The 23,178-nt window shown below is 45.6% G+C and overlaps 1 protein-coding gene across 1 annotated transcript; it reads right to left on the minus strand.

Moving 5' to 3' along the window:
- Nucleotides 1-18,806: 18,806 nt before the first annotated feature.
- Nucleotides 18,807-22,840, minus strand: LOC147110480 (uncharacterized). The gene is made up of 4 exons (XM_086002263.1): nt 22,780-22,840; nt 22,419-22,560; nt 21,790-21,919; nt 18,807-19,406 (listed from the first exon to the last, which is right to left on the minus strand). Exons 2-4 carry the CDS (start codon nt 22,519-22,521, stop codon nt 19,160-19,162), a joined length of 480 nt encoding a protein of 159 aa, XP_085858389.1. The 5' UTR covers nt 22,522-22,560; nt 22,780-22,840; the 3' UTR covers nt 18,807-19,159.
- Nucleotides 22,841-23,178: the final 338 nt, after the last annotated feature.

Consider the following 23,178-nt stretch of genomic DNA (forward strand, 5'->3'; position numbering starts at 1 on the left):
AGGCAGGTTTGGGCCCGCACGCCAGTTTTGCAATTTTTATCCCCCACACGCCTCCAATCCCACCTCCCCGGCCCTAGCAAAATCCAGCCCATTGTGTTAGCAGATGCACTATCCCGAGCACCCACAATGAGTCATGTGAGCTCTACTGAGGAAGACGTGGATGTTCATGTGAGTATGGTCACTGCTGCGCTGCCCGTGTCAGACACAAAATCAAAGCAAATAGCAGAAGAAACAGTAAAAGATATAGTGTTACAAACAGTAATAGAGAACATTCATCACGGTTGGCCAAAAGGCTCCTGTCCAAAGTACTATCACATCAGGTCAGAGTTGAGTGTCGCAAGTGGACTATTACTAAAACAGAACAGAATAGTCATTCCACAGGCTCTACGTCGAGACATGCTCAAAAGGATTCATGAGGGACACCTCGGAATTGAAAAATGCAAAAGGAGAGCAAGAGACACTGTTTATTGGCCTGGCATAAATAAGGACATTGAGAACATGATAGGCAACTGTGAGACATGTCAGAAACACTAAAACAAACAAGCAAAGGAACCAATGATAGTAGCAGACTTACCAACAGCACCATGGCAAAAGGTTGGTATGGACCTCTTTCATTTGAATGGTAAAGACTATCTAATAGTGATTGACTACTATTCTAACTATCCTGAGATAGCGCTGCTCTCAAGCACCACAGCAAGCAGTGTCATAATGCATGTTAAATCTATCTTCGCCAGACATGGAATTCCCAGGATTGCCGTTAGCGACAATGGTCCGTGCTTCAACTGTAAGGAGTGGCAACAGTTTGCAGCACAGTATGACTTTCAGCACATCACATCCAGCCCTTTGTATGCTCAGTCGAATGGTAAGGCAGAAAAAGGTATTCAAGTTCTCAAACAGCTCCTGAAGAACGCAACAGAAAGCAAGTCTGATCCTTATCTCGCCCTGCTGAGCTACCGAGCCTCACCTTTAGACACTGGTTCTTCACCTGCTGAACTCCTAATGGGTCGCAAGTTGCATACCACACTACCCTGCTGTGCAAAAGAAAAGCAGAGTAAGGAACTGAGACAGAGACTTCAACTGTTAAAGCTGAAACAGAAATCATACTATGACAAGTCATCCAAAACTCTGAAACCATTGACAAGGGATGATGTTGTCAGGATTGAGGATCCAGATGCATGGAACAGGAAAGCTACAGTTCTTGAGGAAGTAGGACCAAGGTCATACACTGTTAGAACTGAGGAAGGACAGATTCTCAGGAGGAACCGCCGTTCCCTCCTAAAAACACAAGAAACCATCCAAGAGCAAATCGATGACAATGCTGCAACTGAATCTTGTCAATCACCACCAGAACAATCTAACACAAACACACATACAGGCTCTCATGAAAACACATCAGACTTACCTGTGCTGAGAAGATCCACACGTGAAGTAAAAAAGCCTGATAGACTTAATCTTTGAGTATAAAGTAAAGCTTTGAAAATGTGTTGACTGTTGTGAAAATGTTTGTTTATAGAGCACTAACAAAAGTGTAACTGATATCCTCTCTATCGTTTTTCTTGAAAGTTGATTGATATTGATTTTGTTTAACCTCAAAGAAAGGGGGATGTAATGATCAGTAACATGTCATTCTAGAATGGTAGACTAGGTGGAGCTGTAGAGCTGTATGTTTAACTGTATATATGTATATATAAGAGTGGGACTACCCACGATGCACTAGGCTACCCACAAGGCAGTAGTCAAGATGGATGCTGTAGAAGTCCACATGTACTGAATAAAGTGACTAACTAGAAGCTAGCTGTTCATAATGAAAACGACTAGTTATTAATGAACATAACACGCAGCACTTGCTGCAGAAGCAGATACGATTTATGCGGTCACGCAGCAAATACTGCGCCGCCACGAGGCACCCCTCCCCCGCGAACGCCGCCCCGACGCCTCCATCCCCCGGCTTGTGTTTTTATCACGCCCGTTTCGGCGCGAAAGCCAGAGGCTGCCGCCCTCCCTGCAGTTTCGCGCCTAAAAAAAAAACCGACATCAACACCAGCAGTAACTCCAGAAAAGGAGGACCGAGTCTGAGGGACGTTCCGCGGCCGCGATGGCGATTGGAAATTCCAGGAAGCTCCTCTACATTACAGATTCCCTCTCAGGCCGGCGCTTTTCATGCGACACCGGGGCGCAGTGTAGCATCCTTCCTGCCTCAGCACTCGATATTCAGTCTGGGATGCACAGCCTCGCCCTCAAGGCAGCTAATGGCGGGGCCATTCGTACCTTTGGCAAATGGCGGGTCCAGGTGTGCTTCGGCGGGCAACGGTTTCAGTGGTAATTTATTACAGCCAAGGTTTCGCAAGCCATCCTCGGCGCGGATTTCTTATGCGGCAACAGCTTCTTAGTGGATGTAAGAAATCGTCGATTGGTCAACGCGGCCTCCTTCCACTCCATCCCTTGCTTCCGCAGTTCCGCAACGTCGCACACTGTCTCCTGCGTGTTGTCCTCGCCGGACGGGTTCACTCGCCTATTAGGTGAATTCCCGGAGGTGACCAAGCCCACTTTCTCCTCCTCGGCCACTAAGCATGGTGTCGAGCACTACATTACTACAACTGGCTCTCCGGTTTACGTGCGAGCTCGGCGCCTGGAACCCAGCAAGCTCGCGGCTGCGAAGGCAGAGTTTGCCACGATGGAACGGCTGGGGATTATTCGCCGGTTGAATAGTCCTTGGTCCTCGCCTCTCCACATCGTCCTGAAGCCCGGCGGTGGATGGCGGCCATGCAGGGACTATTGACACCTTAATGACGCCACTACTCCCGATCGGTACCCGATCCCGCATATACAGGATTTCTCTGCCCATTTGGCGGGAAACTCAATCTTCTCCAAGTTCGACCTCGTCCGTGGCTACCACCAAGTTCCCGTACACCCGCAGGATGTCCAGAAAACGGCTGTCATCACTCCCTTTGGACTGTTCGAGTTTCTACGGATGCCATTTGGTCTCAAGAACACCGCACAGGCTTTTCAACGACTAATGGACTCGGTCCTGTGGGATCTTCCCTTTCTATTTGTCTACCTTGACGACATCCTGATAGCCAGCTCTACCAAGGAGGAACACGTCTGCCATCTCCGCACCCTCTTTCGGCGCCTCAGCCAACATGGCCTCATAATCAACCCGGCCAAGTGTCAGTTTGGCCTACAACAGATTGATTTCTTGGGCCACCGCATTACTTCAGAGGGTGCAATTCCACTGCAGTCAAAGGTTGAAGCAATTACGGCATTCCCAAGGCCGCAGTCCACCAAGGCTCTTCAAGAATTCCTGGGCATGGTGAATTTCTACCACCGCTTTGTGCCCAAGGCAGCACGACTCATGCAGCCCCTCTATGAGGTCCTCAAAGGCAAGGCCGGAAAGGATACAATAGCGTGGACGGTGGAAATGGACAACGCTTTCGACAACACAAAAACCGCTCTAGCCAATGCAACTATGTTGCCGCACCCTCTGCCAGGTGCCACCATTGCCCTTACCACCGCCGCTTCCGACTATGCCATAGGCGCTGTGCAGGAACAGTGGGTCAACGGGACGTGGCAACCATTGGCATTTTTCAGCCGCCAACTCCGGCGCAACAAACGCAAATACAGCACTTTCGACCGGGAGTTGCTGGCGCTGTTCCTGGCTATCCGCCATTTCTGTTTTTTGTTAGAAGGACGTCCCCTCACTGCGTTTGTAGATCACAAACCACTGACCTTCGCCATGGCCAAGGCCGTCGAACCGTGGTCGGCTCGACAGCAACGACAGCTAACTTTCATTTCAGAATTCACGACAGACGTCCAACACGTAGCTGGCAAGGACAACTTGGTAGCTGATTGCCTTTCTCACGTGACCATACGGGCGGTCCAGCTGGGCATCGATTATGCTCTCATGGCTACCGATCAGGCATCCGACCCTGAAACACAGGCGTATCGCACCGACACCTCTAGCCTCCAACCGACCGATGTGCAATTCCACACTGCAGGCACCTCGTTACTCTGCGATATCTCCATGGGAGATCCCCGCCCAATCGTTCCAGTCACCTGGCACCGCAAAGTTTTCGACGCCATACATGGGCTTTCGCATCCTGGCGTGAAGGCATCTCAAAAATTAATGTCGGCTAAGTTCATCTGGAGAGGAATGCGTAAGGATATCCGCGATTGGGCTAACACCTGTGTCGTCTGTCAAACGTCTAAGGTGCAACGTCACGTTAAGGCCCCATTGGCCGCGTTCGCAGTACCAGAATGTCGATTCGACCATGTCAACGTGGACCTCGTCGGGCCGCTTCCACCATCGCAGGGGTTCACACACATCCTCACCATGGTCAATCGTACTACTAGATGGCCAGAGGCAGTTCCTCTGGCGTCTACTACGTCCGCTGATGTCGCCAGAGCATTCCTCTCCTCTTGGGTCGCACGTTTCGGCGTTCCAGCGGATATTTCTTCAGACCGCGGTCCACAGTTCTCTTCCAAGCTCTGGAGCACTGTGGCCCAGGGTCTCGGCACCAAGCTTCACCGCACCATGGCCTATCACCCACAAGCAAACGGTTTGTGCGAACGTTTCCACAGATCGTTAAACACATCGCTGAGGGCCAGCCTCCAAGGCGCCGGATGGGTGGATAAGCTTCCGTGGGTCATGTTGGGTCTCTGCATGGCACCCAAAGAGGACCTGCAATCGTCCGCCGCGGAGCTCGTGTACGGCCAGCCACTCCGTGTACCGGGAGATTTCCTACCGCTTCCAACTGAGCCGCAGTCCACAGCCGACCAACTCAGCAGCCACCGGGAAACAGCCAGGGCTTTTGCGCCTATCCCAACTTCGCATCACGGCCTTCCATCTTCACACATACCAGCGGAGCTAAAGAATGCTGAATTTGTATTCATTCGTCATGATGCCCATAGGGATCCGCTCAAGGCCCCTTACACAGGCCCTTTTCGCGTACTGGAGACAGGCGACAAGAGTTTCTCTGTAGACATCGGTGGTAAACCCGACCACATATCCATTGACCGTCTCAAACCGGCACACCTGGACATCGACCGGCCAGTAGAGACTGCACAGCCACCACCACGTGGTCGACCTCCCGCTGCATCCACGCCAGACCGAAGGCTTCCATCCGCCAGCCCGCCCGCTGTTCAACAACGTCCACTCCAAGAATACAGGAGTCGCTCTGACAGGCTTGTCAGACCTCCTAGTCGATTGACTTTTACTGTTAAAGACAATTCTGGGGGGGCGCATGTGGCGGAGCCACCAGGGAGACTCTGATCTAATGTACATAATTATCTTTAACAAATTATTAGCTACAGAATGAATCTGTATCTTTGTTCATATCATTGCATGTACATAGCGCGGTCCCTTTAAGAATGAGACCAAACGCGATGACGTCATCACGTTGATCACGTGATCCTCCAGCAGCGGGAAAACGTGATGACGTCATGACGTCAGGCTGGGGAGCCGCCCTAGCCAGTCCTCATGAAGCCAGCAAAGAGTACAGCCCTGTAATGTAGTTCTCCTGTGTATTCGTTTTAAATTCTGTTGATTAATATTAAACATCGTTTGTTTGATAGACTAACTCGACCTCAGTCCTTTAGTTAGGAATCTAGCCATTCCTACAATATCAAAATAGTCAACAAAATAAAAAGCGTTAGATAACATAAGTAAATGATATTGAACATTTATAAAGGTCTTGAAACACCAATGTTATTTCAGTATATGAACTGTATAATAACTCAAAAACTAGCTTTTCATTCTATAGCTGCAGTAAAGACTTGTATAATATTTGAGTAGTTGAGCAACAGACAAAGCTCAAGTTCAATCAAGATCTCTGCCTGGCTAATTAGACGATCTCGTAGCATAGTCGACCTTGTCAATTCTTTATCAATTTCAGTCGGGAAAAGAAAAAGTCAACAGTAAACAGAACACAATACAAAGGTTAAGATAAAGGATAGTCAAGCATAGCAAGTGGTGTTGAGGAAAGCTTTGCTGGAAAGTTGAAAGCTGCAAGAATTTCAAGTGCCATGTCAGAAGGATCAATATCACCCATTGCATTGCTCTTTTAGGGCACCTTCTGCAATTCTTTGGTGGTATACCAAAAACAGTAAATGAGCAATGGGAGGCCTTCAAAGAGGAGATAGTTCAGGTACAGCCTAGCCATATTACCACGAGGGGGAAATGAAGTGCATCCAAAGCTAGAGCTCCCTGGATGACTAAAGACTAAGGCCTAGAAATTCAGTGGGCTGTGCCACCCGTTAGCGCCTTAAGAGGGCGCTAAGTGGGTCTGAAGCCACTGGCCATTCCTCCCGCTAAATTTAGCGGGATGCTAATAGCGGAGCTAGCCGTTAGCGCTGCACCGCTACCGATGACGTCATCGGTGGGCGCAGCGCCCCGCTACCGCCCCGATCGCGAAATTTAGTAGCGCCCCCTGCTTTAGCGCTGGTCGCTAATTGCGACCAGTTCAGGGGGGCCTACCTGCGGCGGTAGAGGCGCTGAGGTGCGGGGCAGCCAGTTTTTTTGCTGGCCACCTGCCTGCACCTCTCCGCGCCCCCCCCCCCACCCCGCGGAGTGACGGCTGTGTCCCAAAAGCCCGGCACTTCTCCTCGGTGCCGGGCTCTTTTGCCGGCACTCGCGATCTTAGGTCACGCTGCAGCAGGCCCTTCCCCTTTAAGAAGGGGAGGAAGGCCTGCAGTACCGCAGCGCGCGCTGCGGCACGTTGCGCAGCAATCTTCAGCTGCAGCGTCCCAAGAGGGATGCGGGGCGCCTCAAGTAGCGCCGCGCTTCCCTCTGGGGCGCGCAAAGTGAATTTGTGGCAGGCGGCCGCGGCTACTTCCGGGGCGCTACTTTTAGCGCCCTGGCGAGGCTGGCGCCCCAAACGGGGCACCACTGAATTTCTAGGCCATAGAGATTAAAATAAAACAGAAAAAGGTAGCTTAATGATAAATGTTAAGCTCATAATACAGTAGAGATCCAAGCTGAATACAAAAGGTACAGAGGAGAACTGAGAAAGGAAATAAGAGGGGCAAAGAGAGTAAATGAGAATAGAATAGCAGCTGATATAAAAGGGACCCCAAAAGACTTCTATAAACATATAAATAGTAGTCAAAGAAAGGGTGGGGCCAATTAGGGAGGTATTTAAAAGGTTGGCAGCGCTCAAAGTAGACAAGTTATCCCGTCCGGCTGGGATGCATCTACATATCTGAAGGAAGTAAGGGTGGAAATTGCAGAGGCTCTGGGCACAATCTTCCAATCCTCCTTATCTGTGTGAGAGGTGCTAGAGGATTGCAAATGTTACAGCACTGTTCAAAAAAGGATAGAGGGATAATCCGGGCAACTACAGGCCAGTCAGCTTAACGTCGGTGGTGGGGAAATTTTTAGAGACAAATTGGGGGTGAAATTCGGTATCACCCCATTTGGGGCGCAATTATCGGCCGGGCGCAAAGTTTAGTGCCTGCTGCTAATTATCACCTGCGACTGCAAACTTGGCTTCTATTGCCCCTGGAGGTAATTGGAGCGCTAAATCAGGCGCTACACACCTCTCTTAAGGCGCTAACGGCGAGGAGCGAGGCGCTACCTCAGAGCGCTGGTGAAGTTCATGTGATGTCAGTCAGCAATGGAACACAGACACACTGGTGCCGGACAGTTCTTAAAGGGGAGGGTCAATCTTGCTCTCCATCTACACCTTGCTCATTGCAGCCTTGAATCTCGGCCTGAAGAGACCTGTACATCAAATCTGCTGGAAAGAACAATGGAGTGGCCCAGGGAAAGAGTTCAGAGTGCAGCCCCCACAGTCTCTTCCAAATCGATGCGAGGAAGGTCAAATCAAATTGAACCTGCAAAGTGCTACTCAGTACCCAAAACTCCTCAACACAGCGTTGAATCTCTCCAGAAATCTCTCTCTCTCTCTCTCAGAATGCGTGGTGCAAAAATGTCACCGACAAAAAAAGGCAGGCTGCGGTCTCCTTTAAATAGCGCTCCCCCAGTCCCATCCCGACTGCAAAACGCTCCCCTCAACCTGTCGTTCGTAGCGGCAGGCAGTAAGGCAGAGGGCGCCACTCAATATCCGGTCTGGGGCGCTACCGGGGCGTTGCGCACTTGACTGACGTCACATTCTGCGGGTGCAGGAGATCGTGGTGGTAGTGTTTAGCAGTGCCACAAAATGGCTGGTCAATTTCGCGAGCGGCGCAAACATCGCCGCGCCCGGGCGCTAGTTGTTTTGCGCCCCATTAGTGCCCTTAGGGTGCTAACGGGAGGCACAAAGCAACCGAATTTTTCCCCCAATAATCCGGCACAAAATTAATTGGCACTTGGAAAAATATGGGTTAATTAATGAAAACCAGCACGGATCTGTTAAAGGCATGTAGGGCAGGAAATTCAGTACCGCCCGGTTTTGGGGTGATAACGCTGGCGAGGTGGGACATCTTGCGCCCAGTGAGGAAGTTGCGCCCCGGCCCTGAAATTTGCCATACCGCCCCGCCCAGGAAGTGGAGCACAATGTCGGGGGCTGCACTTCCTGGTGGAGCGGTAACCGAGGCGATGTCGGGGCACTACCGGTGGGGGCGCGGTGCTATCGGGTAGCGCCTGAGCAACGCTCCCACCAAATTTCTCGGGAGGCGCTTTTTTCGTCCACCCCCCCCCCCGAGCGATAACCCCTTTGCACCCCATTAGAACCCCCTGGAGGTGCTAACGGCAGGCGCAAAGAAGCCGAATTACGCCCCCATTGTGTTTGACTAACTTAATTAAGGTCTTTAATAAAGTAACGGAGAGGGTCGATGAGGGTAGTGTGGTTAATGTTGTGTATATGGACTTTCAAAAGGCGTTTGATAAAGTACCACATAATAGACTTGTTAGCAAACTTGTAGCCCATGAGATTAAAGGGGCAATGGTTGCATGGATACGTAATTGGCTAAGGGACAGAATGGAGAGAGTAGTAGTGAAGTGTGCCGTGGTGTTCCTCAGAAGTTGGTGTTGGGACCACTGCTCTTTTTGATATATATTAATGACCTGGGTATACAGGGCACAATTTCAAAATTTGCAGATGACATGACACTCGGAAATGCAGTAAACAGTGAGGAGGATAGTAACAGCCTCCGGGAGGACAGAGAGACCAGTGAAATGGGCAGACACATGGCCGATGAAATTTAATGCAGAGAAGTGTGAAGTGATTCATTTTGTAGGAAGAATAAGGAGAGTACACAAGTGTTTGAAGGTGGCAGAGGACAAGTTGATATTGTTGTTAAAAAAGCATACGGGATCCATGGCTTTATAAATAGAGGCATAGGGCTCGAATTTCCAAGCCCCGTGGAGGCGGGTTTGGAGGCGGGAGTGGGGGAAAAATTGCAGAATCGGGGGGCACGAACCCTTCCCGCCCCCAACCCGCCTCCATGCCCGTTTCCCAGGAGGCGGGTACCCGGCCTGTGCTGGGAGCCGCCTCCGCAAGGCAGGAAGGGCATTAGTGCCTGTTAACAGTTAGTTAACAGGCAGTTTTGGGCCTAATCCCTATTTTTAGCCCTTAAGTGTGGGCTGCCCGATGGCTCCAAACCACGCCAAGTTAGCGAGGCGGACCGTCGGGCTGAAGGGCTTGGAGGGTTCGAGATGTCCGGTGTTCAGGTGAGTGATGGGTGCATGAGTGCAGAGGTAAGTGTGTTTGGTGTGTGTAAAGTGTTTAAATAAGTTTTACTTACCTTTACTTACTAATGCAGGCTTCCTTCCTTCAGGCCTCGGGAGTCCCTCATCTCACCGGCACAGAAAGCAGAATGGCCGTGAGCTGTCAATAGTTGCAGCATTCTGCTTTCTGTTCTGGAGAGATTTCTAACTGAGTCTCTGGAGAAGGACTCAAGTTAGAAGTCAGATTGTCAGTGTTTGACAGCTTCACAGAGCTGGCAAAAGCTCTTGACAGATGAAATGTCAATCCCCGACGTCACCTGTAACCGGGTGTCCCTTAATTGGCCTGTTGAGCCCTCTGGGCGGGCTCAACAAGATCAATCAAGGGAAAATCGCGTGGGTTGGCCACAAATCGATGGAGGCGGGACTACAACCCAAAAAGTGGGAGTCCCGTCTCCACCACGTCCCTATTGACAAAATCCAGCCCATAGAGTACAACAGCAAGGAAGTAATGCTAAACTTTTATAAAACACAGGTTAGGCCCCAGCTGGAGTATTGTGGGCAGTTCTGGGCACCGCACTTTAGGAAGGGTGTTAAGCCCTTGGAAGGGGTGCAGAAGAGATTTACTAGAATAGTACCAGGGATGAAAAACTTCAGTTGCATGGATAGACTGGAGAAGTTGGGGTTGTTCTCCTTAGAGCAGAGAAAGTTAAGGGGAGATTTAATTGAGGTGTTCAAAATCATGAAGGGTTTTGATAGAGTAAATAAGGAGAAATTATTTCCAGTGGCAGAAGGGTCGGTAACCAGAGAACACAGATTTAAGAAAATTGGCAAAAAAAACAGAGGTGATATGAGGAAAAAAAGTTACACACCAAGTTGTTATGATCTGGAATGCGTTGCCTGAATGGGTGGTGGAAGCAGATTCAATAAAAATTTCAAAAGGGAATTGGGTAAATATTTGAAGGAGAGAAACTTGCCGGGTTTTGGGGAAAAAGCAAGAATTATTTGGATAGCAGCTCTTTCAAAGAGCTGGCACAGATATGATGGGCTGAATCTTCTGTGCTGTTGTAAGGAATTAGCACACACTAGCGGGGTTGGGGTTATTTGTCTCTGGCCAGTCAGAAGCCTCTGAGCTGCTCCAGGGACCCCCTTGCGGTTTTGAAGCGCTCCCCTATTCCTGAGTTCTGACCGCCGGACTTATTCGGTAGCAATGTAGACAGAAAACAATGCGACTCGTGGTTTGGGTGCAAAACAGACCAGTATTTATTGAAAACAAAAGAAAGAATTAACTTAGAAAAATCGATATAGCTCTTATGCCTGGTACAACACTTTTGCTTAACGCAATACCCTCAGTGTCCACTAGAGCGCTCCCTGCTCAGTGCAACACTACTTTATTTTAAATACACACAGTACACTCAGTGTCCACTAGAGCGCTCCCTGTTCAGTGCAACACTACTTTATTTTAAATCCAGCACCTTTTGCTTAAAAAGCCTTTGCTCACTACAGCACCTTAGCTTAGTGGCATTTACTTAAAAACAGCACTTTAATACAGCTGTAAAGTGTTCACTGAAGCACTTCTCTGCTTAGCGCAACATTCCTTTTAACAGCACTTTTAATATAGAAACACTTTGCTCACTACAGCACCTTAGCTTAGTGGCTTTTACTTAAAAACAGCACTTTAAATACAGTTACTTAAAAAAAACAGCTAACAGCGTTCACCACAGCACTTCTTTGCTTGGTGCAACACTCCTTTTAATAGTTTTAAATACAGTACTTTGAAACAGCTACTCCTTTTTAATACAGTTTTAAATACCAAATTCAGTGTTCACTATAGCACTTCTCTGCTAGGTGCAACACTGTCTTACTTAAATAGGGGAGGAGAAATGGACACAACGAGGGAAGATCGACTAAAATCACAGTTCTTAACAAAATTCCCTTTAATTCCCACCCCTATACCTATCCTAAGTTGCCTTGTGGAAGGCCAGAAAAATATATGCTCACCACTGGAAATGCCTGCTCCGTGCCCTGCGAACTTAGATCTTCACTGCCCCAAAGTAAGAAACACCCCAGTGTTTTAAAAGTAGACTGCTGATGTTCTACCTCCTCAGGCAGGCTCCCATGCTGTAGAGGCACACGGAGGCGAGGCCAGAGAGAGAGAGAGCTTCTGGGAAGCTATCTTTTATACCCCCGTTTGGGGCCCGCCCAGATCCGGATGTTTCTGGGCTAAAACAAAAGGGACCCAACTGCCCCATTGTCCAGTAATGGGTTTGGATGAATCACCCATTCATTTTAAACTGTTCCTTTTCTCAGTTTAAATGTCTCTTCAAATTGTCTGTGATTGGCTTTGAATGTGTTTCCATTCATGGGTTTTGAATGGAGCTGTCCTGGTTTGAAAAAAACATGACTTTCTGTGTTTACTATGTAAACAGCTTGGAGGCTAGTGTAAACAAAGCCATTGTCCTGTGGTCAACTGAAACTGCAGTCTCAAGTGGTTACTCCTTTGTGTAGCAGTTTCTGTAAACACATCGATTGTCTCTGCAGGGAGGTGGGAACTTCCCTTTGATTGGCAGATTGGAACCTTTTTCCACAGACCCAGGCTGCTCTTTCAAGTCCTTTGTCTTCTGCCATGCGGTCTGACAGCCATTTTGATCCCTGGATTTTTTCTTAAAGATAAGTCATCCAGGGATTCTTTAATCAAAAATTAATCTTCGGAGCTGTAAATTATTGCGAAATCTTACACTGTATCCTTCTATGATTCTATGATTAAATAATTCGATACTGAAAACCAATTAAGCTGTTTGATGAGGCTGGGCAACACTATGTTAATTGTAGGAAGAAAGAAATCACTTTGGATGTTTTTGCAGGCTCATATTTTGCCTCATAGTTGAAGGGCCTCCCTTTTCTTTTAGGGGATAATTTTAACCCCCAAAAACAGGTGGATTTGGGGTGAGGTTAAAAAGTTAAAAACCTGAAACAGGAACCCAACCCAGCTTGAAGCCGCCCACTTCCAGTTTAAATGGATTATTGGAACCGCAGTCTGATGAGGTGGTCACGGACCGCCCTTCCAGAAGGCCGATTGAGTGGCTGCCTCCTCCCTCGCTCCTGTTCCTCCTCCTCCTCCTCCTCCTCATCTTCTTCCTCCACCTCCTCTCCCTCTTCCTCTTCCTGAGGTGGTCCCGCAATCCCTGGTGACAAGAGCTGGGTCCTCATGATGGCCAAGTGGTGGAGCATGCAGCAGACCACCACGAAATGGGACACCTGCTCAGCCGAGTACTGGAGGGTTCCTCCTGAGCGGTCAAGGCAGCGGCACCATTGTTTCAGCACCCCGATTGTCTGCTCGATGATGTTCCTGGTGGTAGCATGGCTCTCATTATATGAGTGCTGGGCTGGAGTGTTGGGGTTACGGAGGGGAGTCATGAGCCAGGTGGAGACTGGATAATCCTTGTCTCCGACCAGCCAGCCGTGAACATGATGTGATGGCTGGAAGAGTGTTGGCATGCCAGTCTGGCGCAGGATGAAGGTATCGTGGCTGCTACCAGGATAGCGGGCATTCACATCGAGGATTTGCTGTCTGTGGTTGCACACCAACTGCACATTAAGTGAGTGGTAGCCTTTGCAGTTATGAAAGACCTCAGGATTATTATGAGGTGCCCGCAAAGCCACGTGGGTGCAGTCAATGGCGCCCTGCACCATGGGGAAGCCCGCTATCCTGGCAAAGCCACATGCATGTTCATCCTGCTTCTCTCTGGTGATGGGGAAGAACATGTAGTCCCTTCTCCTACTGCAAAGAGCCTCTCTGACCTCCCGGATGCAGCGATGGATGGCGAACTGCGAGATGTTTGCTATCTGCAGACTGGAAGGAACCGCTGGTGAAGAAATTGAAGGCGACAGTGACCTTGACTGCCACTGAGAGAGCCGTGGTCGACCTGATCTGAGGCTCGAGGTCTGGTTGTAGGAGGTGGTAGAGTTCTGTGACCACCTCCTTGGTGAAGCAAAGCCTTCTAATGCGCTGCTCCTTGCTTAATTGGAGGTAGGAAAAGTGCTCTCGGAATACCCTCAGAGGGTAAGGCCTCCTGTTGAGAGCCCTAGTGGCCCTCCTCCCTCTGGCCACATCTTGCAATCTTTCTCACTGCCTCCACTCCCTCCGCAGTAGATCCTGGAGGGCGAGGTTGACTGCCAGTATATCCCCCATTAATGTAACTATGTGTAGCACTTTGAAATTTTGTCAGAATAAATGTAACAAATTTTTAGCAGCCACAACACTCCTGATACTAAAGAACCTTTAAATGACTGAATTAAACTCTTGTACAATCGCAAACTGACAAAGAAGCAGTGAAACAGCACTAACCTGGCAGCTGCAACTCATCCCTTTAAATATTGCCCCTAGAGCCTCCATCCACCTGCTTCATGCCTCCTCTTCCTGTTGTTGTCTGGGCGAGGTGCTAAGGCAGGGGGCGATAATCAATTTGGCAGATTGGGCACTCAGTAAGCGTTGCACACTCACTGACGTCACGATCTGCTTGGCGTTAAAGCCCCAGGCGCTAACTGTTAGTGGCGGCGCTAAGGGGCAACTAGATTTGGCATACGGTGCTGGATTCGCTCGCACCAGTGCTACTTCATTAACGCACCGTTAGCGCCCCCACCAGGTACTAACAGGAGGCACTAAGCAACTGAATTTCTCCCCTAGAGTCTTTCCTGAGAGAGTTTCATCATTGCTCCTATCTATTTTGCTATTTCCCACACATTAATCTTTACAAATGTGAGTCCTTTTTCCCTTTATGCCTAAAGATAGTTTTACACTGCTTCTACCTCATTCTTGACAACACAAATATTGCTGCTACAGCTTTGAAGGAACTTGCCTGCATGATTAATTCAGCACATGATGTTGTACCATACAATAAGGAATAGAATGAAGTGCCATGAGCCAATCTCTTTTGTTGATGGAGTCACATCATCTTTCTTCATATCTGCATGAACAGCAAGGGCATTGACCGCACTAATCACTTCTTGTAGTCGATAGTGAAGCAGCTTTGCACTATTGATGAGACTTTTCCACTCGGTATCTGAGATCTCTTTCATCGTAGATTGTGTGACATGCTCCCTTAACATAGACCAGTACTGAGTTGAGGATATAAACCAGGGGTGTCAAACAAACAGTTTCAACTGGCCCACGGTCTCCTGTGCTTTGAGTTGCCAAGTCAACTGAAATGGGACATGAATCTCCTGGACGGCACTTTTAACAGCCGTTTTAGCAACTGCGCCTTTTTAATTTTGTACCGCAGCAGTCTCCTTTACCCCCTGATCCATGATGTCACTTTACCCCCCCACCACCCGCCCCCACTCCTGTTGGCATTGAGAGCCAGCACCTGCTTAGAGGTGACTGGAAATGGCACCAGTTGGTGGAGAGACTGAGCAGGAAGATGTGTAAGGTTGGGCTTGGCTGGGCTGGAAAAGGATGAACAGAGACCAGGGGGCAGGAGTTTGGGGTGGGGTGATTGGGACTGTCTGTTGAACATGGGATTGATTGTAAGCAAGGGGCCGCAAGGCACGAGCATCTTCACAGGTAAAGGGGATGATGCAATGTCTGAAAGTAACCCTCAGCAATGTCTGTAATGATCTGGAATATGTCTATCTGATCATTGGTGCTTATGAGGAATGGTACTGAGCTAAGTAAGGCAACGTAACCATGGTAATAGGAAAATTCAAAGGAATTAAGAAGGACAGAATACATTTTAGCTGTGTGTATGCATCTTTGTTTCACTACAATTAATTGGTTATACTGCATGTATCTTTGCTTCACCATCATTTATTAATACTATTCAAGGTACATTGCCACCAGGGGCAAAGGTAAGGCGACTAAAGTCAGAGCTACCTGGATGACGAAAGAGCTAGAGAGTAAGATGAAGCAGAAAAAGAGCGCATATGACAGATGTCAGGTTGAGAAAACAGCTGAGAATCAGGCTAAATATAGTAAGTTCAGAGGAGAAGTGAAAAACAAAGAAAGTGGGGCAAAGAGAGGGTATGAGAATAGAATGGCAGCTAACATAAAAAGTAATCCAAAAGTCTGCCAGAGGCATATAAATAGTAAACGGGTAGTAAGAGGAGGGGTGGGGCCGATTAGGGACCAAAAAGGAGATCTATGCATGGAGGCAGAAGGCATGGCTAAGGCACTAAATGAGTACATTGCATCTGTCTTCACCAAGGAAGAAGATGCTGCCATAGACATAGTGAAGGTTCCCATTGGCAGAAGGGTCGAGAACCAGAGGAAACTGGATGGGATAAAAATTGATAAAGAGGAGATACTAGAAAGGCTGGCTGTATTTAAAGTAGATAAGTCACCAAGATGGGATGCATCCTCGGATGCTGAGGGAAGTGAAGGATGAAATTGCGGAGGTACTGGCCATAATATTCCAATCCTCCTTAGAAACTGGGGTAGTGCCAGAGGACTGGAGAATTGCAAATGGTACACCTTTGTTCACAAAAGGGTGTAAAGATAAACCCAGCAACTACAGGCCAGTCAGTTTAACCTCGGTAGTGGAGAAGCTTTTAGAAACAATAATCAGGGACAAAATTAACAGTCATTTGGACAAGTGTGGATTAATTAAGGAAACCCAGCATGGATTTGTTAAAGGCAAATCGTGTTTAACCAACTTGATCGAGTTTTTTGATGAGGTAACAGAGAGGGTTGATGAGGGCAATGAGGTGTATATGGATTTCCAAAAGGCGTTTGACAAAGTGCCACATAATAGGATTGACAGCAAAGTTGAAGCCCATGAAATAAAAGGGACAGTGGCAGCATGGATACGAAATTGGCTAAGTGACAGGAAACAGAGAGTAGTGGTGAACGGTTGTTTTTCGGACTGGAGGAAAGTATACAGTGGGGTTCCCCAGGAGTTGGGTCTAGGACCACTGCTTTTCTTGATATATATTAATGACTTGGACTTGGGTGTACAGGGCACAATTTCAAAATTTGCAGATGACACAAAACTTGGAAGTATAGTGAACAGTGAGGAGGATAGTGATAGACTTCAAGAAGACATAGACAGGCTGGTGAAATGGGCGGACACGTGGCAGATGAAATTTAATGCAGAAAAGTGCAAAGTGATACATTTTGGTAGAAAGAATGAGGAGAGGAAATATAAACTAAAGGATACAATCCTAAAGGGGGTGCATGAAGAGAGAGACCTGGGGGTATATGTGCACAAATCATTGAAGGTGGCAGGGCAGTTTGAGAAAGCAGTTAAAAAAGCTTATGGTATCCTGGGCTTCATGATTAGAGGCATAGAGTACAAAAGCAAGGAAGTTACGATGAACCTTTATAAAACACTGGTTCGGCCTCAACTGGAGTATTGTGTCCAATTCTGGGCACCGCACTTCAGGAAGGCTGTGAAGGCCTTAGAGAGGGTGCAGAAAAGATTTGCGAGAATGATTCCAGGGATGAGGGACTTCAGTTACGTGGATAGACTGGAGAAGCTGGGGTTGTTCTCCTTATAGCAGAGAAGATTGAGAGGAGATTTGACAGAGGTGTTCAAACTCATGAATGGTCTGGACAGAGTAGCTAGAGAAAAACTGTTCCCATTGGCAGAAGGGTCAAGAACCAGAGGAAACAGATTTAAGGTGATTGGCAAAAGAACCAAAGGCGACATAAGAAAAAACTTTTTTACGCAGCAGGTAGTTAGGATCTGGAATGCACTGCCTGAAAGGGTGGTGGAGGCAGATTCAATCGTGGCTTTCAAAAGGGAATTGGAGAAGTACTTGAAGGAAAAAAAATTGCAGCGCTATGGGGAAAGGGTGGAGGAGTGGGACTAGTGGAGGTGCTCTTGCAGAGAGCCGACACGGGCTCGACGGGCCGAATGGCCTTCTTCTGTGCTGTAACCATTCTATGATTCTATGCATGAAATGTAATGATCAAAGGAAAAAATGGTATACAAGTGTGAGTAAATCACTATATAGTAGCACTCATAAGGGAATCGTGAATATGGTGTCTCAATAAAGACTTGATCTTGCATTGTTACAACTGTATGTGTGTGTACTCTGTTGTTTAAGGTAACGCGATGACTTCAAATGAGAAAGCAGTCGAATATATTTGTTACCCCAACGTGATATTCAAATCTCATTAAGTTGGAGTTGGTTCAAGTAAGTGTTTCCCACACATTAGTTTGAGGGGTGAGTTTTCCCTTAGGGGTCGCAACCTAAATGGATCTCCAGTTAACGATAGGAGGATCAGCGAATATTCTGGATGAAGTCCGGTCATTTCTTGATAAATGGATGGAATCTAAAGGGAGGCCCTATAGGATAGGGCAGGAAACAATTAAGGCATTAGTGTTACAATATCTAATGCTGGGGATTGGATAGTTAGTAAAAGAGGTTGAGCCAGAGATAATAACTTACAGACCCATTCCAAAAGTTCATCTGTCCTTAGACAGAGGCCAGCCTACTCCACTCAGGATTACCAATGTATATGCAGCCTAATCAAAGGTCGTTAAAGGGATGTTGGAAGCAACAACCAAAAGTTCTTTTTATATATATAATATATACTTTCCTTAATATGGAGCAGTAGGGCAGGAGTGCTGCCGCTGCTGGCCTGGGCATGGCCCCTTACGTAAGAAAACTACTAGGCACTTGGTCTAAATATTAAACAAGGCTTTAATCAACTGTTTTTCAACATGGAGACCTAGTTGTGTCCTTCACTAGTTCCTGTTAAAGAATGGCGTGAGCAAGCTGGGCCCATGCCCGAGTATTTATACTCTCCCTGGACAGCGCCACCAGCAGACCGCCCGGTATTATTTCCTAAGTCATTTCCACATGAATGACAAGATTCATGTCAGCCCCCCCTTCCTGTTCTCCACCCACCTCCTAGGACTTACCTTAGGACCGCTTCGAGTGAGGCAGCCATCAGAATTGCAGGGTACAAAAGCGGTGAGCTGCCTCTGGAGGTGCGACAGGCGCCAGCAGCTCAATTCAATTATTTTGATGAGGCCCAAGGAACATTTTTGGGTGGTTATCGTGCAGGCTTCTTCTGGCGCCTGCAGCGTGCGCGTTACCCAGTACCCGCCTGAAAATGGTCGTGAGAGAACGTATCCCCAAAATACCAGCATATCAGAATGTGTGCTTCACCTGCCTATTTTAATCACTTTATTTAAATAAAATACATGCCAGTTAGAATGAAATAAAAGGCATGGTATTGCTGTACATTTTTTTTTAATTTAAACAGCTTTTAGTATAAATGCTGAACAAAAGGTACATTTTCAAGTATACAATCATTGCATATATTTGGGATATGTAGATGATTGGAAAAAGTAGTAATAAAACATACTATTAGAACACCAGCTAAGACATAGAAATGTGATTGTCAGACTTTGGAAGTACAATATAAGAAATATTCTTAACGAACAAAAACTTTCTGTGAGCACCTGACAAGTGTTTACCATCAAACCGTAACCAACTTCTATAAGATTATATGCAAATCCTTTAGGTCTTGTGTGTATATATATATATATATATATATGTGTGTAATATATATGAATTGTGAGTTTTGTAGGTAATTCTTACATTGTTTTATTGCTGGGGGACCTTCTTTTTCTTTGGAACCAGAACTTTTCTCTTAGGTAGATTCAGCTTTTGCCTGGGTGTCATGCCATTGGGTCCATTAGGAGGAAATCTGGGTGTAGCAGCAGCTTTAGCTTTCATTTCATCAACTGAGATTTCCAGGGCACTAAATTTTTCAGTCAGATCTCTTAGGTGCTCTTTTAGTGCATTAAACTCCTTGAACAGATCGCCCAGTGCCTCCGAAAGAGGTGAGATTCTGAAACAGAGTGAATTCACAATATGATAAAACACAAGTGTTTGATTTTTAAAAGGTTGTATTTCTTGAAAGCAATCCCCTTTTACTCGCCATTGTTAAGTTATTTTCTTCCCCCCTCTTAGATTTTCCTAAATTAAACATCATTGTTCACCTGACAGGGCTAGCTGCTAACCCATTGAAAAGCCTCCACCTATTCTGCTTTTAATCTGGATGCTAGAAGGTGTACAAGACTGGGACAAGTTGATTCGCTTTCTGATTTCCCCTCCCTCCCTGTGGGGAAGTAATGCGCGCTTATATCTCTACTGGTGTTAGTTGTGTTCCTTTATATACTTGGGCTCTGTTACTCTCCAGACCAACTTCCTTGATGATCGAAGAGAGCTGTTACCACAATAGGAGGTGCTTTTTTACTTTTTTTTAAACCTTGTATCTACTCTGTTGATCTATAGTTTTTGATGTTGTCCAGTTTATATTTCTTCCAGCAGTGAATGATTTTCAAGTTCCTAGTTAGTTCTGGTCGTCTGCATGTGATATAGTCTGAGTTTATCTGTAACTATCAACCGGTAGGTTTGCGTCTGATTTTGTGATGTTGTAATGGAATGAGTACCTTACTAAAATCTTCCAGGTGATACTTGTTTTAAACGAGGAAGCAACAGGTATTTTTTCTAAATAGTCTACAGCAATTTTTAAAAAGATCACCTTTGTTAAAAGCTTTTTAACATTGTGTCATTGTAATTTACTACATGTACACATTAACCTCGCCACATAAACAGCTGACAGGAATGCATGTATGATGTCTGCCTGTGTGTCTGTTTGTTTGTGGAAATGTGGCAGGAAAAACACCATAAAACATTCCAATCTAGAACTGGACCCAAGGATTCTTGTATTACACTTATTTAGAGTACTATCATTTTCCATATGCCACAGTGGTATTGCAAGGGAAATACTATGAAATAAAGGTTAGCTTGTTCAGTTCAGCTAAATAAGACAGCCTAAAGGGTGTATATTTTTCCAGTCTATATTCTTTGCAGATTTGTTTTTAACTGTACTTAAAATGTGACTATAGCTACTGATAATATCAGGGATGTGCACACCCATCAAATATTTGATTCTGTCATGTGGTCCTGAAAAGCCAGCATCACCTCTGATTCCTTCAATTTTTTCTGTCATTAACCTTTGCTTTCTAAAGTTCTGAAATAATATTATAACTTGGTCAAAATGCTCTCCGCTTTCCAGTGATCTGCAGTTATTTAGTTTGATCAATGTCAATTGCCATTTTAAGGCTTCAATCTTTGGTTCTTTGAGGGAGCTCCTAATTTGAGGTGTATGAAGTTATTAGGGGCCTAGATAGAGTGGACAGGAAAGACCTATTTCCCTTAGCAGAAGGGTCAATAACCAGGGGGCATAGCTTTAAAGTAATTGGTCGGAGGTTTAGAGGGGATTTGAGAAGAAATTTTTTTCACTCAGAGGATGGTGGGGGTCTGGCACTCACTGCGTGAAAGGGTGGTCGAGGCAGAGACCCTCATCACATTTAAAAAGTACTTGGATATGCACTTGAAGTGCCGTAACCTACAAGGCTATGAACGAAGTGCTGGAAAGTGGAATTAGAGTGGATAGCTCTATGTCGGCCGGCACAGACAAGATGGGCCGAATGAATTTCTATGATTCTATGATTCTTGTTATAGCAAAATCCCACCTTTGGTACCAAATCAAACCAAAATGTCCCTGGTTGCTAGTAGGGATATAGCAATTGCATCCAAGATTGTGCCAACCTGGCATAAATTATAACAAATTATACAAAGCCAAAATTCTGTCTGTTAACTTCCCAAAAATCTTTTTTTTTAAATGTAGATCTATTTTCAGAGTCAGACTTGTAATTGTTTTCAGTGATGTATGGGGTACAGAAAATAACATTGATACATCCAGATGTAAAGTGATGGGTTCCAGCTACTGCATTAGAAGTTGCCAAACCAAACATTTTTCTGAAATATTTACAGTTCCATAGATGAGTTGGGCTCACCCATTGGGTTAAGATATAGACTCGTTGAAAAATGCCAGCACTCGTCTTTCTACAAAAGAAAAATCCCAACTTGAGCTGGCCAAAAAAACCAGCCACGTTTGCACTGTTAATGAATCAGATCTGATTTTAAATTAGGTGAACAGGAGTCAGTTCAGGAGTCAATTACAGTCAAACTGACCGTAGAATCAGAAACTGAATCCAGGTTTCCCATCCTTATTTAATTCAGCTAAATAAAATTAAATTGGGCACTGCTGTGATATCACTGTAGCTCAATCAAGAAGAGTTCCCACAATAACCTGATTTTGATCACAGGTAATTAAATCAATCAATTTTGAGTTATTGCCACATACAATAAACATCCATCACCTGGAATAATCGGGGAGGAGGGACTGGAGGTCATTTTTCAGCATATTTCTCATTTGAGTCAAAATGTCAAATCTCCAGTTGTCCAGTATCTGTGTCAAATTGGCAACTCCACGCATATTAACTTTGTCAGCTACAAAAATAGGTTAAATATTTACATATCATGTATATTAACTGAACTGTTTTAAAAATACAAAATTGGCATTATAAGGTATCATATGTGCCTGTGAACCAAGCTTTCTTGCAATTTGTTTTCATGCTTTGACACATGGAGAAACAATTTGGGGCAGCATCATGTCACATTACAAACAGAAATGCAAACAGAATTTAAAATCCTCGCAATCTTTATACTTCAACAGATATTTTTAGTACTTTAAAAATATAACAAATAAAACAATATTCTATGTGCTTCTGATTTTACTGCTTTTATTTTGGTGATTATTTTTCTTTAATATTTTAACTTTATTACTCATATTTACAAATATTAGATGACAGATTTCATGTTCTTCAATGTGTACATGTCATTCATTAAAAGCTAGTTCACATCAATTATTGGATCAGGATTTCTCATAGTAACAGAAACTTAAAATGAATAAATGCAATGAATCAGTTACAAGGGGAAGGTTACTTACATCCATCTCGGTAATTCCACTCATCGCTTTGCGCAGGTCGTTTTTTGCCCTGCACCACAGGCAAGAGAAACAGAAAAAACACAAAAAAGAATCTGAAAAACATCCTGAGTTGAAAAGTAGGAAGCTGTCCTTGGTGACTATCCTAAAGTAAGGAGAGAGTGAAAAGAAAGAAACAGAAGTTAAGTGTAGCAGATGGTAAAGTGAAAATATTAATTTTACAAAACTCTGAGCATTTAAAATATCAGAGTAGCAGTACTTTTAAACATTAGAACACACACCTAAAAATAGAAATATCATAACATGAAAATACATCATTTCAAAGTGAAGTGCATTGCTATGCGAAGTAAATACGATTCCCTACCCTATGTTGGACTAAGAAGTTACTGTGAAATCCCTTAGTGCAACAAACACTGAGATCTTTAATCTGGAATTGATTTGTGCTGGAGCATGCAGAGGTGGCTGCCTGCATCACATGTTCAGGGAGTGGAAAACAGAAAGTAAGTACTTAACATCTGGGCAGAGCTAAAAATGTTTCGACCACATGGTTTAGATTTATTCAGCAGCAACAAAAATTAACTTGTTAACCCTATATCTTTATCAGATGACATGGTCCAATTCTTAGAGAAAATAAACTATAATTCCTTTCACACATTTAAATAAATGCCATTTCTAAATAACAAAAATGTATACATTGTTTTAAAGAGCAAAAAGTATTTTTCTTGTGTGAAATGTAATATGCACTATAAATTAAGAATTAGTG

Source organism: Somniosus microcephalus, chromosome 11 (assembly GCF_052327205.1).
Source record: "Somniosus microcephalus isolate GS21.2 chromosome 11, FLI_Smic_1.0, whole genome shotgun sequence".
Taxonomy (NCBI): domain Eukaryota; kingdom Metazoa; phylum Chordata; class Chondrichthyes; order Squaliformes; family Somniosidae; genus Somniosus; species Somniosus microcephalus.